The sequence below is a fragment of the Pseudorasbora parva genome, chromosome 1 (assembly GCF_024679245.1).
Source record: "Pseudorasbora parva isolate DD20220531a chromosome 1, ASM2467924v1, whole genome shotgun sequence".
Taxonomy (NCBI): Eukaryota; Metazoa; Chordata; class Actinopteri; order Cypriniformes; family Gobionidae; genus Pseudorasbora; species Pseudorasbora parva.
The window spans coordinates 64315242-64328156 of NC_090172.1; the positions used below are offsets into that span (position 1 = coordinate 64315242).

The 12915-nt window shown below is 38.7% G+C and overlaps 1 protein-coding gene across 3 annotated transcripts; it reads right to left on the bottom strand.

Annotated features, from left to right (window-relative positions):
* Positions 1-1970: 1970 nt before the first annotated feature.
* Positions 1971-10451, bottom strand: si:cabz01074946.1 (SLAM family member 5). 3 transcript variants are annotated; one of them, XM_067452076.1, is made up of 8 exons: positions 10348-10451; positions 8917-8982; positions 6693-6812; positions 6129-6443; positions 5657-5929; positions 3130-3270; positions 3012-3042; positions 1971-2918 (listed from the first exon to the last, which is right to left on the bottom strand). In XM_067452076.1, the coding sequence occupies exons 3-8, from the start codon at positions 6739-6741 to the stop codon at positions 2828-2830; spliced, it is 900 nt and encodes a 299-aa protein (XP_067308177.1). In that variant the 5' UTR covers positions 6742-6812; positions 8917-8982; positions 10348-10451; the 3' UTR covers positions 1971-2827. The 3 variants fall into 3 exon arrangements, with proteins under 3 accessions (XP_067308177.1, XP_067308178.1, XP_067308179.1); XM_067452077.1 differs by lacking the exons at positions 8917-8982; positions 10348-10451 and adding an exon at positions 8346-8782; XM_067452078.1 differs by lacking the exons at positions 8917-8982; positions 10348-10451 and having other exon boundaries at positions 2993-3042; positions 6693-7478.
* Positions 10452-12915: the final 2464 nt, after the last annotated feature.

The following is a 12915-nucleotide window of genomic DNA, read 5'->3' on the forward strand; positions in this document are numbered from 1 at the left end:
CTTTAAACATTAAACCTTCACAAACAATCAGATACGTATACATTCACATTCAATAACAGACCAAAACACAAGGCAAACATGAGTGCTTAAATACACAGACTAATGACTGGACAAGACACACCTGTGATCAATGATAAATCAATCAACCAATGGCGCGACAGAACACAAAACAAGGGCGCACATGGCAGGATCACATGACAAACCAGCGCTGCGTTCCAGTTGGTTTTTATCATAGACAGTAAAAGAAATGGACACAGCGACCCCATTGACGTCTACGGCGAAATAATGAAGTCAACCTAGGGGCACTCACTTCCTGATGGCTGAGCGAACTGCGCAGGCTCAGACTGAGCTTGACGACGTAGATGTGACGTGAGCCTCCTGTCTGACAGCTGTGAGTCTTCTAGGAGATGTGGAAAGCGAAATCTGAATCACGTTGTTTAAATATTTTCTCCCGTTGCTTTTGGCTCACTATGGGCTTCTCCCCATTCTTCCCCCTTGACTTTATCAGACTTTGTCTCCACGTCCCCCCGACTGTCTCATAGACAGTAAAAGATTGCCTGCGAGCGTCTCTTCAGGTCTACACGGTAATTTCTCAACTGTGCGACAGAGTCGCGTTGGTTATGACACAATCGTTAGCCTATTTTTACAAAAACAGCTTCTGCGGGGCGATAGTGTAAGATACAAGGTAACGGAGCCTTTTATGCATTGTCGTGTTTCTTTAGAAATAAACAATGGACAAATGGAGTCTTTAAACGTCTCAGATGTAAAGTTATTCACTGTCAAAGTGACTCAAAAATGAATGGGAGTCAATAGGATGCTAACAGCAGGTGATGGCTTGGTTAGCAATGGCAGCCCCTATGGGTGGAACGCTTTCCGAGCGCTAGATTACCCCCTTGGTTTTTATTAGGCTTGTTTGAGATGAGCAAAATCTGGTCAGAACCGATCACGCGATCAGCGCGAGATGCATGCCGGTTAGAAATGTGTCCGAGGGCGGTCCGCCTTGCTCTGACGTCATGCTGACGTATGTCAAAAATCTCTCGCGAGCGAAAGGCGGACGTGTCGGATTCTGCAGTCGAGCGCAGCTGCTCTTCACCGACTGTGCTGAGCAAAAGCACGATGGGAAACGACTTGCTGACGACACAGCTTAATGCTCATTGGTTTAAACAACCGTGATGCAAGGTTTTTTTTTTTTTAATATTTGAATTTAAAACTCTGATATCATATTTTTATGTGTATAAATTATGTGTGGATATCCTCAAACTCTTTCAGATGGAAATAAATATCAAAAACTTTGGGTGTCTTGTTCAAAATATTTATTTTCATATAAAAGCAACAGAACTGAAATTACATCCAGTTTATCGGCAACAGAGCGCACGAGTGTGAGTCCCGCGATATCCGCAACTGATCTCGCAGGTATCTGATCCACTACGAGAAGAGTGAACTGTAATCTCACACACACACACACCTGATTTCGCAGGTGTCTGATCCACTACAAGAAGAGTGAACTGTAATCTCACACACACACACACACACCTGATTTCGCAGGTGTCTGATCCACTATGAGAAGAGTGAACTGTAATCTCACACACACACACCTGATTTCGCAGGTGTCTGATCCACTATGAGAAGAGTGAACTGTAATCTCACACACACACACACCTGATTTCGCAGGTGTCTGATCCACTATGAGAAGAGTGAACTGTAATCTCACACACACACACACACACCTGATTTCGCAGGTGTCTGATCCACTATGAGAAGAGTGAACTGTCCGTCTTTCCTGCAATTTTTCTCACTCCTTTTTTTGTCCTTTACGAAATTGTTTAATGCAGCATTCTATATGTATATAAGTGTGCTTGGGTTGTTTTAAATGTTTTAAAAATATCAGAGTTGTTTGTGGTGGGGTAAATTAAACATGATATGCGGTGACGTCACAATCGCGTTGCATTGTGGTATATGAAGCTGCCTGAAGTGAACATATGAAGTAGACTCGCTCCCTCGGTCAACATCGAGGGAGTAGGGGTCTGTCCATATAAACTTCCCTTGTCCACTTCACGAAGTGGAACGCACTTCAAAATGGCGGCAAGGGGATTCCCCCGAGGGGAAGTGCTTAGGGAAGTTCACAAGTGGGTGTCTAATAGTGGAGTGGAACGCTGCACTGGAAGTGCATGACAGAACAGTGCTGTGTTCCACTCCACTATTAGACACCCACTTGCAAACTTCCCTAAGCACTTGCCCTTGCCGCCATTTTGAAGTCCGTTCAAAGGGAAGTTTATATGGAGAGACCCTTCATATGTCTACTTCATATGTACACTTTAGGGCAGCTCCATATATCACAATGCAACGCGATTGTGACGTCACCGCATATCGCATTTCATTTACCCCACCACAAACAACTCTATGATATTTTAATATTTTTTTAAAAACATTTAAAACAACCCAAACACACTTATATACATATACAATGCTGCATTCATCAATTTCATAAAGGAAAACAATAAATAATATATCAGCTCCATAGTGGATTCCAAGTGATCGAGGGCTTAGAGCGTTCCAGTTCAGTCCATTGCAAAGTTTCCGCCAGTAGTGGGCACTCATGCACCGTAAGCAATGACGCACATCCGAGTGAACGAGACGGAGGGAAGTTCGAGACGTGAAGGGCATTATAAAAAAACCAACTGGAACGCGGCGTGTAGAATTCCTGCGTACTGGTGCATTTCTAATGAGGTCAAACCAAGTCACGACTTCCAGACTCCATTTGCTTTAAACTGAAGCTTCCTCATAATGTTCTCAAAAAAACACACTCTGGTCAGTGTTCAGATGAATCTCATGCAGCAGAAGTTTTTGTGGACTTTGTGTCTTGTTCCATTTGGTCACGTCTCGCTTTGCCTTCATCCCCACCGGAGTCAAGACAGCCACTGGTACCAATTAAAAAATAATGATAAAATATACAGAAATATTGCTGTAAACCTCTGTTTAGTCCATTACATACGTGATCTCTGGTATATTACCGGTGTTTCTGGATGAAATCGTGAATTTTTTCTGTGGAAGATGAATTATAGTTCATAAAGACAATATCAGTCATGCAAATGTTTTATTGTAAAGTTGATTATGAGAAATGTTTGTTACCTCTCCATTTATATGCAGCCAATAAAAGCAAAACTGCAAGTATTGTAAGCACCATAGCACCTATCACAGATGAAGAACATGAACACCCTGAACTGCTCGAACCGCAAACTGTGCACTCTTCACACTTTTGCTTCTGCAACTCTAGAAAGAAAAGAACAAAAGAACTCTTCATTCGCATTTATGTAGACTCACTATTCACTGCTTCTGTCAGGATCAATGTGTCTTTGTACACACTAAAAGCCCTTTTCATATCATTGAACTGTATTTTCTTCCTGGCTGCATGTATGATAAAGTCCCCATGAAATCATTTAAAACTATTTTTGAAAATTTATTTTCATGTGCCTCATATTCAAAATAACTTCCCCTCCCTCTCGCAGCAACATTTCTTCTCTGATGATGAGGGCGGGGCAATCTGTCACTTACATGAGATCAACCAATAGCAAAACCCAACCATCCAATCAATTCCACATGGCCAAAACAAGCCCCGTCCTACATTTGTTCTTGTTTGCAAAGCCATTTCACTTGGCTATATGTCACAATAGCGAAGAAAAGGCTATCGCAACATGGAGCCAACATCAAATAAAGATGGAAGAGACTCCGATCCTGTGCGAATAATGTATGAAAACATCAAAAAGATAACATCATTTACGTTAGCACATCTTAAGCCTAAAGTACACTTCAGTTTTAACACAAACGTTTAGAGTGTACAGCCAAACTCTCAGCCAAGCACTCAATGCACATGTTTTATTAGACAGGTGAGTACCTGTTTGGATCATTCATGGACAGAAACTAATGATTGTTAAACAGCTCAACACAGTCTTATCGTTTAAATCTGGTGTTCTTGATTTACCGCACAGAGTACCATGTTTTACCATGCCTAATATGATCTTGCTCACTGCAAGTGTCTCATAGTAGCGCCAAACCGTCGCACAGAGTAGCATTATAACTTTTAACGCACTCAAATGTGTGTAATATGATGAAACAGCGCTGTGGTGCCATGACCCAGATGCCATGACCCAGATAAGAGTGGGCCAGCCACATACACAAGAGCAGAAAAAGCGGAAGCGCTCATCTGTGAACGAACTACTAGTAGTATTTTCTTCCCTATTGTGATGTATATCTGTGTGAAATATTTTCACAAACAAGAAAAAATGTAGGATTTTATCCAGGGATTTCATTGGATGGCTGTGGTTTGCTATGGGTGGATCTCATGTGAGTGACAGGTTGCCCCGCCCTCGATAATGAAGATAATGTAATTATGAAGGAACACACATTTTAAAAACATGATGTGCTCAGATAAATCATCAATAACAAATAATGCAATATTTCATAAAACAAGAATTGCCCGTTCTTATTTCATGGACACATTAGTCCTCTCACATAAGTCCTTGACAATGTGACGTCTGTTTCTTTTTTGACTGTGAAACAGTGTCGCCATGTGGTGGACCAAATAATTAATGAAAAAATAAAAATTCAAGGGGTATTCGTGAGCTGAGCGTACAGAGTACAACACTGATGATGACATTTCCGTCACACACATAAATAAGCATGTGTAAAAGAAGCCAGCTTGTAAAAGCTGTGCATATAAACCTCACTCCCCTGATCTCAAGAGGCCTTGTTAGTGTGCCTGACTCCCATTCTGGAGACATCGTTTCGAATTCCACTCGGAGCGTGTCAGGTAGGACCGGTTACATTGGTGCCATGACCCGGATGAGAGTGAGGTTTAGGGGCTAAGGCTAGTAAGAGCTATGTGTGTAAACAAAGCCTGCAGCACCCCTCTCAAGCCTCCGCGCCTCGATCGCCCCCAGGGGGCCGGTCGCAGTATAGCCGCCCCTCCGTGTTCTCTAATGGACACGAGGCAAACTAAACAATCAAATTCCACTTCAAATATTTTTTCCCCAAAGTTAATGTCATTGTAGGCAGTTATCATCAAGATGATTTAATAATAATAATAATTCATTACATTTATATAGCGCTTTTCTAAACACCCAAAGCGCTTTACATATAGAAGGGGGGAATCTCCTCAGCCACCAACAATGTGCAGCATCCAACTGGATGATGCGACGGCAGCCATTTTGCGCCAGAATGCTCACCACACACCAGCTGATTGGTGGAGAGGAGACAGAGTGATTAGGCCATTCATTATATGGGGATTATTAGGAGGCCATGATGGACAGGGGCCAATGGGCAAATTTGGCCCTGATCTCAAGAGGCACGCTGGTGACTGACACTAGCGACTGTGGTCTTTAGCCTCCTTGTTAGCACAAACACGTCTTATAGAGCCTGCCTCTGAGCCGTTCGCGTAGGGCTGATTATATTGGTGCCGTGACCCGGATGAGAGTATGGTTTAGGGGGTAAGGCTAGTAAGAGCTATGCAAATGAGTATGCTATGAGCTAAGTATATTTTGGGCTTTAGATATTCGGCATATATTTGTTTTGAAGCCCTGGCGCTATACATATGTAGTATGCAGCATCATAAAGAAATTAACACCTCGTCACAGTGCTTCACCCGGTTAATGAGACCCACCTGAACATCCCACTTTCATCTGTTTCGTCTCTGTCTGTTGACCACTGGAGGCAGTGCAGTTGACCGTCACATTTCTGTTGCCACTGAATGACATGAAAATAACCAATGAAGAGTCGACAGCATTTCCAGAAATATACGATCCGTTAAACTCGCGGTCAGGAGTCCAGGACAGATTCACATTTTGGTTAAATGCATTGCAATTAAGGGCTATGTGGCATTGGCCGTCTTTGAGAGAATCGAGCGTTTTCTGGATTTTTGGTTCCTTGAGTCGTTCTGCAATTGGGACAAACATTACATCAACTATTCAATTGGGCTGGAAGTCATTATCACTCTTAAAATAAAGGTTCTTCATCAATGGTTCCATGAAATGCACTACGAGTAAATCGTTGTTTTAACAACTGATTTACTTTGCGGAATCAAAAATATTTATATGGCACCACTTTATTGTTTACTATACTGAAGACTCATTTACCTTGGACTGTGAGATGAATGTCTACCCTTTCTCGAGTATCATTCGAGCTGAGCCAGATAACTGTGTATGTAATGCCATCAGTCATAGTCAGGTTTTTGATTGTTAAATCTCCCGTTCTGTTGTTTAACTCAAGTCGACCCGAATATCTCCAAAACTTGTATATTGTCACTTCTCCATCTTTTAGAGCTGCAATGAATGTTGTGTTCGGATAAATGGACCATTGAACTTTGGTGAGGTTCCTTGATCCGTCTGCTCCAGATTTTAGGATGACTGATTGGTTGAGGTAACCGGTAGTATATTTCACATCACCGAACACTGTCAAAATAAACAGATCAGTTACTTTGTTACTTTGTGTGAACATGTTAACATGTGATAAGAACATTTGCCGGAAAGGGAAACACCCAGTTTCCAATGAAGCAGAACCCAGACTTTATTTCTCATTGAAAGAACAATTTCTTCACAAAATAACTTCAATAATATTGTCCAAATGACCAAAGGATGCAACATTAATGCAACAAACTCCTCACAATACAACAATATGAGAGTAAAATCCAGTGAACTCACCTTGTTGAATATACATGATGCAGAAAAGCACAATTCTCCATGAACTCATTGTTCTTTGGCTTGTAAACGTAAATCAACAGGTTCTTGACATCAGAGTCGTTGGCCTTCCTTCACACTGCCCTTATCCACAATACACACGAGTGAGAACTTCACAGCCCTTCAACACTACATCCCTGGTATGAAAAGAGGAAGTGTGTGAGTAACACGTGTTTCCGTATCTTGTGATAACGGACAGAAAGTATAAGAAAGGTTAAGAAATAAATGCAGTGTTTTGTGGTAATTCTTTCCAAGAAAATAGAGATCATCCCTTCATGCGTAATGGTCATCAAAGCGTTTTGAAATAATAGACATGACTCTGTCATGTGCATTTTTGCGTTCTACCATAAAAAAGCAGACCTAAAAAAAAAACCAGAACCAGACACTTCTTCATCCCCCACAATATTCAACACAGAAATGTTACTGATGGCTGCTGCCAACATAAGCTTTAAACTTGACATTTATTCATCACATCAGGCTTTAAACAATATCCTAACTTCCATATCTTTTCGGAATGCCGTATTATTTCTTTTTAAATCTACCAACAGGACTGAGAAAGACAGATATTTGTTACAAATACTTCTATCAGGTAGCAAGAAAGCAATAACTAGCAAATGGCTAAGTAAAGATCCCCCGACAATTGATGAAGGATAGAAATTGTTAAGGAAATGTATGTTATGGAACATTTGACTTTCTATCTGAGACGTGCTCAACAGAAATGTGAAGCATACTGTGGAAAAGTCTGTATTTTGCCTATAAATGAAATCTGTAGTGTTGTGCTCATAAAAACAGCTGTTCATTGAAAAGACAAAAAAAAAAAACCAATCATAATAATAATCAAAAACACTCAAATTTCTGCTTGGTGTGTTCAAGCTAAATGATGTCGGATTTGATGTCAGTTTTAATGTCTCTGATATTCGATGAGGCTCTGTTTAAGGCAGCATTTCTGAATGCAGGAAAACAAAGTGTTGAGTGGGCAGATTCCACTCTCTCTATCATACATCCTTTGAAGACTTGAGAGAATGATTCATATAGACCCACATTTAACCCCCTCACAAAAGTCTGGAACAACACGAGGGCGAGCGAATGGCATTTTTTATGGTTTCTTTACAGCCAATGCTTCTTAGCCATTTTAAGACAAGTTAACTTAAAGCTCCATTGTGTGATATTTCCCCCATCTAGCGGTGTAAAGGTATATGACCATCCAGTGAATAAAAGTTTCTGTTCCTCTCAATTCTGATTTCTTTTTAACTCCTACGGTGGCCGATTTAGTCCAAAATTAACATGGCAATCCCCCTCTTCACATTCAACACGGTGCCATCGAGTGTTAAAACGCGAAAGGCGAAGCTTGAATTTACGGGTATGTCCCTCTTTGGCTACTGTACTTTCAAGATGGAGGAGCAACATGGCGACCGGCATTCGAACCCCTCACCCGTATGAATTTTCAATGGTATATTATTAACTTACGAGAATACATTATTACTTGAAAGAAGTAAATATACATTAATGAGGACATATATTTTTGAAAGAACTAAGTGTTTTTAGCTAAGAATAAACCAAAAAAGTTACACAGTGTAGCTTTAAAACAAGACCAAACAAGCTTTAAATATTTCTTACTTGTTTTCTTCTTCCAGGAACCAGGATTCCCAAAGTCTTCTTTCGCATACTCACGGCAACGCTATCAAAACAATCCCGTTCACACGGATCCGCAAAAATGACTAAAATCGCTGTATTCTGGTGCCACGCCAGTAGGTGGCAATATCACTTTGCAAAGAAAAACTACACACGAATAGACTGAACACATACATATGAGCCACAATTTCACATGAGTGGCTTTCACACCGGGTAGTTAGGCTATGGGAACATAGTTATAGGAACTAGCCAGAGTTGCTTCCCCGAGAACTAAAAGTAGGAACTCTGAAGTGACGTAAGCCTTGCTTGTGACTTAGGGTGTGTTTAAGTCCTGCTGTGATGTTCAAATTGTTGGACTTATTCTCCCCAAAGTCCTCCCCAAGTTCAGTGATCGGCCAGGAGTCGAATTATCAATCAAAAGTATAACTTATTATGAATTACAGTAAGTAAAAAAAAGGTTAACTAATATCAGGATTCTGAACAGTAGAGATAAGCATCTGGGCAGTCCCAAAATGCTTTTACTACTCTTTTATTCATATTTATATTCTTGTCCTACCGTCTCCTCCCCATGCCATGTTTCCTCCAATCAGAGGTCCTGTAACATCAGTCTCCAGGCAGCCATCTTAAGAAAAAGTCAACACATAGTATTGTTCATATCATAGTATTAGTATTTTTCATTTTCATATCAACCCCCAGTATTTTAATAATAGTATCTATGGTCTTTTCGATGGTTTCGCTTTCTGTACAAGTGGTTTGCTTTTCTCGGAAACCCCCAACCTAAACTTTTCACCTCTGTCCACATATAAGTGGTAAAATAAAAGTAAAATATAATATAAAATATACATATAAGTGGTAAAAAAAGTAAAATATAATATAAAATATACATATAAGTGGTAAAAAAAGTAAAATATAATATAAAATATACATATAAGTGGTAAAAAAAAGTAAAATATAATATAAAATATACATATAAGTGGTAAAAAAGTAAAATATAATATAAAATATACATATAAGTGGTAAAAAAAGTAACATATACAATCATCAACATGTAATATCATCTGACCTTTATCTGCATACAGCAAGGTTTGATAACTCTGCTTATAGAAAATGAAGAACAAAGAATGGAACTCACACTCAAAAAAATAACTCATTGGACAAACTCAATTTAATTGAGGGCAGGTTTTCCATCCAATCAATATGTGTAGCCCCAAAAAATAAAAATCTAATTCATGCAATGAAATGTAATTGAGTTGGTCAAACTCAGTTTTGGACAATTAATTGAGTTGGTCCAACTCAATTTTATCAAATACAGTTTAAGTTATATTTTTATACTTATAGCATGACTTTTTTGAACATGTCATAATTTCTTCATCACACACAATGTATATAATGATATTTAAGAAAAGGGTGACGTAACGCCTAACAATAGATCGATCACTGAGTGAACCCAGGCACCCGAAGACGGAAGATGATCGTTTTCAGATTCATTCACTTTGGGACCCGGTTTCGAAAAATAACTAACACTAACATTAACTTACAACATCTTTCCCTTTACAAAAAACCATAAATTCACACTTTAATCCCTAAATTTACTCTCATAATTCAGTCCCTTGCAAAGCATGCTGGGAACTACAGATCCACTGCCCAGTTAGTTATGTCAACACATATTTTATGTAGTTTTAACACAAATTAATTAGGTAAACTTCAGTTTTAAATATATATTAGGTTGACTGAACACAATTGAATTCAATTTTATCAAAATTAGATATGTTTAAGTAAAGTGACCAACATGTCGTATCTATGAAGGGCCTGGACCATTTTTTTGAGTGCAGGTGAGTTTTAATCTTTTACGTTTTTAATTAATCTGTAAAGCCACTGTAAACTGTATCGTTATACATTAGGCTAATTGTTTAAATACAATTGCTTTAATACAATGACAGTCACTTTACAGCATTTTTACACAAGTGTCTAAAATGGTTGACAGTACTGTAGCTGTGCAGGAAGGTTTCTTCAAGCGTCTTGGAGATATTGTCTCAGTTCTCGTGGATTTTGTCTCGGTTTCTTCATGTAAACCCAGACGGACTCGATGATTGTAAGATTAGATCTCTGTGTGGATCAAACAGCTGTTGTCAGACTCCTTCTGCATACACAAATCTCACTGGGATTATTACAATTAATGGCAAAATAAAACGTAAACTGATATTACCTACTGACAACTATTGCAAAATATATTAATAACTGGCTTAAAAACATTTTGGGGGGTGAAAATATTAACGTGCCAAAGACTTTTGCACAGTACTGAGTATCTCTGCATCAGAACATCATGGGGGTTTGGGTCTTTTGAATCATGTTAGCAAACAACTCTTCCAACATGCGACACAAATACTAACATTGAATATCTACATGCTAATATCAATTAGCTTAGGGTTAGAAGAACATGATAAAAACAAGTCAAAATGAGCTAGCATTATGCCAGCAAAACCTAATTGTGTTAACATCATGCTAGCAAGATGCTAATTGTGTTAACATTATGTTCACAATATGCTAATTGTGTTAGCATTGTGCTAAACATGCTAATCATGTTTGCATTGTGCTAATAACATTCTGTTTGTGTTAGCATTATGTCAGCAAACATACTAATTGTGTTAGCATCATGCTAACAGCATGTTATTTGTGTTGGCATCATGTTAGCAAACATGCTAATTGTGTTAGCATCATGCTAACAAAATGTTAATTGTGTCAGCGTTTTGCTAAAAACATGCCAGCAGTGTAACTGGGCCCCGAGTTTTGCCACTGCAAGCACCACTCACATTTTCTTCAGGAAATGTACATAGTTAAAAATACACCTGCAGTGTCTGCGACACTTTAAAAATACAATTTCACAGTTTTTTTTTTTTTTTCACAGCAGGTTTTACTCACCCGAAAAAAAGAGACAATTTTAACATGCTATAAAAAATGATCTATTTTGAGTTAAAACTTAACATACACATTCTTGACACAATATTTTTGTTTGTCTTAAAAAATACACTGTATTAATGAAACAAAACCACATAATTATACTAGACATGTGAGAAATTGTATATTTTAAAATGTGATATCTAAAAAATAATATTGACAGCATACATATATATATATATATATATATATATATATATATATATATATATATATATATATATATATATATATATATATATATATATGTATGCTGTCAATATAATTTTTTAGATATCACATTTTAAAAAAAACTCTAGTAATATCGTAAACAGTGACTTTAGCTTCTACCAAAGTCATTTTCTGGTAAGATATCTATATATAGGCCTATATTTACTTTTAAGTATGGCTTTTATCCACGTGTTGCACACGTTGACACTCATGCTGTGACAGCATATTATCAGTATATGAACATATATTATAGCAAATACACTAATAATATCTTTTAAACCGTTTAACAGACAGTAATTAGTCAAAATTATTACTTTCTGTTAACGATGAAGCGGTCAATGCGGTCAATATGAGCATCTCTAGAGAGAGAGCGCCATCACTTCAGTCGTGACGTCAGACTTAACAACCGGATATCCATTTCAGAATCTAAACAATCGGCACCCAAATACTTCCGGGTGGCAGAAGGCGAGCGGCTTCGAAGAGATCAGCCGGCTACTGTTAACGGTTACATAGTTAAGAACAGTGTTGTTGATTAAAGTTGAAACTATGATGAAAACGTGTTGTGTTTGGGGTTGCGCCGTCAGATATACAGCAAAAGGTGTAGGATTGTATCGATTTCATTCAGAAAGAAGTTAATATATCCAGCTAAACCTGTGGGTGAGGAGGCTAAAGCGAGGGGACGGCGTCAAAAGTGGCGCTACAGAAGTATTCTCAAAACGGTCCATCTACAAAATCATAGCAGAGCATAATTATCTTCAGCTGGGGAAATTCAAGACTAATATTAGTAAACTTTAGATCTCTTTTAAAAAGCGAACTCATTGCCAGTCACTGCCTGAAGTAAAAGTAGGAAGAGACTGAACTTCTAGTGTCATTTAGGCTACTGATCGAATAACAATGGAAGAAATAGGAAAAGCAGAACATGTTGTAGGCTGATGGATGAGTGATACGTGTACCACACTGGCTTCATCATCACCTCGAGTTTAGTTTGAGGAGTAGCGCTAGTCTCCAGCACGCTATCCTTCAGAAGCTCACGTCTGTGCCTGATCCGACTCACAGCAACAGAAAACCATCATAGCCTTTTTTAGTTAGATAACAGGGGAATAGACCATCTACGATAGCCTAACATATAGTAAGTCAAACAGCAACAGTGACTAAAATAACTACTCAATGGTAGGCTGAGGCTCATTTAAAAGACTATCTACATCTACTGGAGCAAGGTTAGGCATTTCATGTATTGCTGTCTCCTGAATTAGTCAATCAGTCCCTCAATAATCATGTTAACTATGTCTGAATCCTAAGCAGTTTACTAGCGTTGCCATAGGAACGCTTCGGCTTTTGCCACCCGGAAGATCGTTTATTACTGTTGTGACGTCATGGTGAATTGTCGTCA

What these genes read in the sequence shown, in the direction of transcription:
- si:cabz01074946.1 (XM_067452076.1), bottom strand. Translation starts at nt 6,741, where the DNA reads ATGAGTTCATGGAGAATTGTGCTTTTCTGCATCATGTATATTCAACAA. An exon ending in CATTCATCTCACAGTCCAAG is followed by an intron (nt 5,930 to 6,128) that starts GTAAATGAGTCT and finishes TCCCAATTGCAG; the next exon opens with AACGACTCAAGGAACCAAAA. An exon ending in GATTTCATCCAGAAACACCG is followed by an intron (nt 2,919 to 3,011) that starts GTAATATACCAG and finishes AATTGGTACCAG; the next exon opens with TGGCTGTCTTGACTCCGGTG.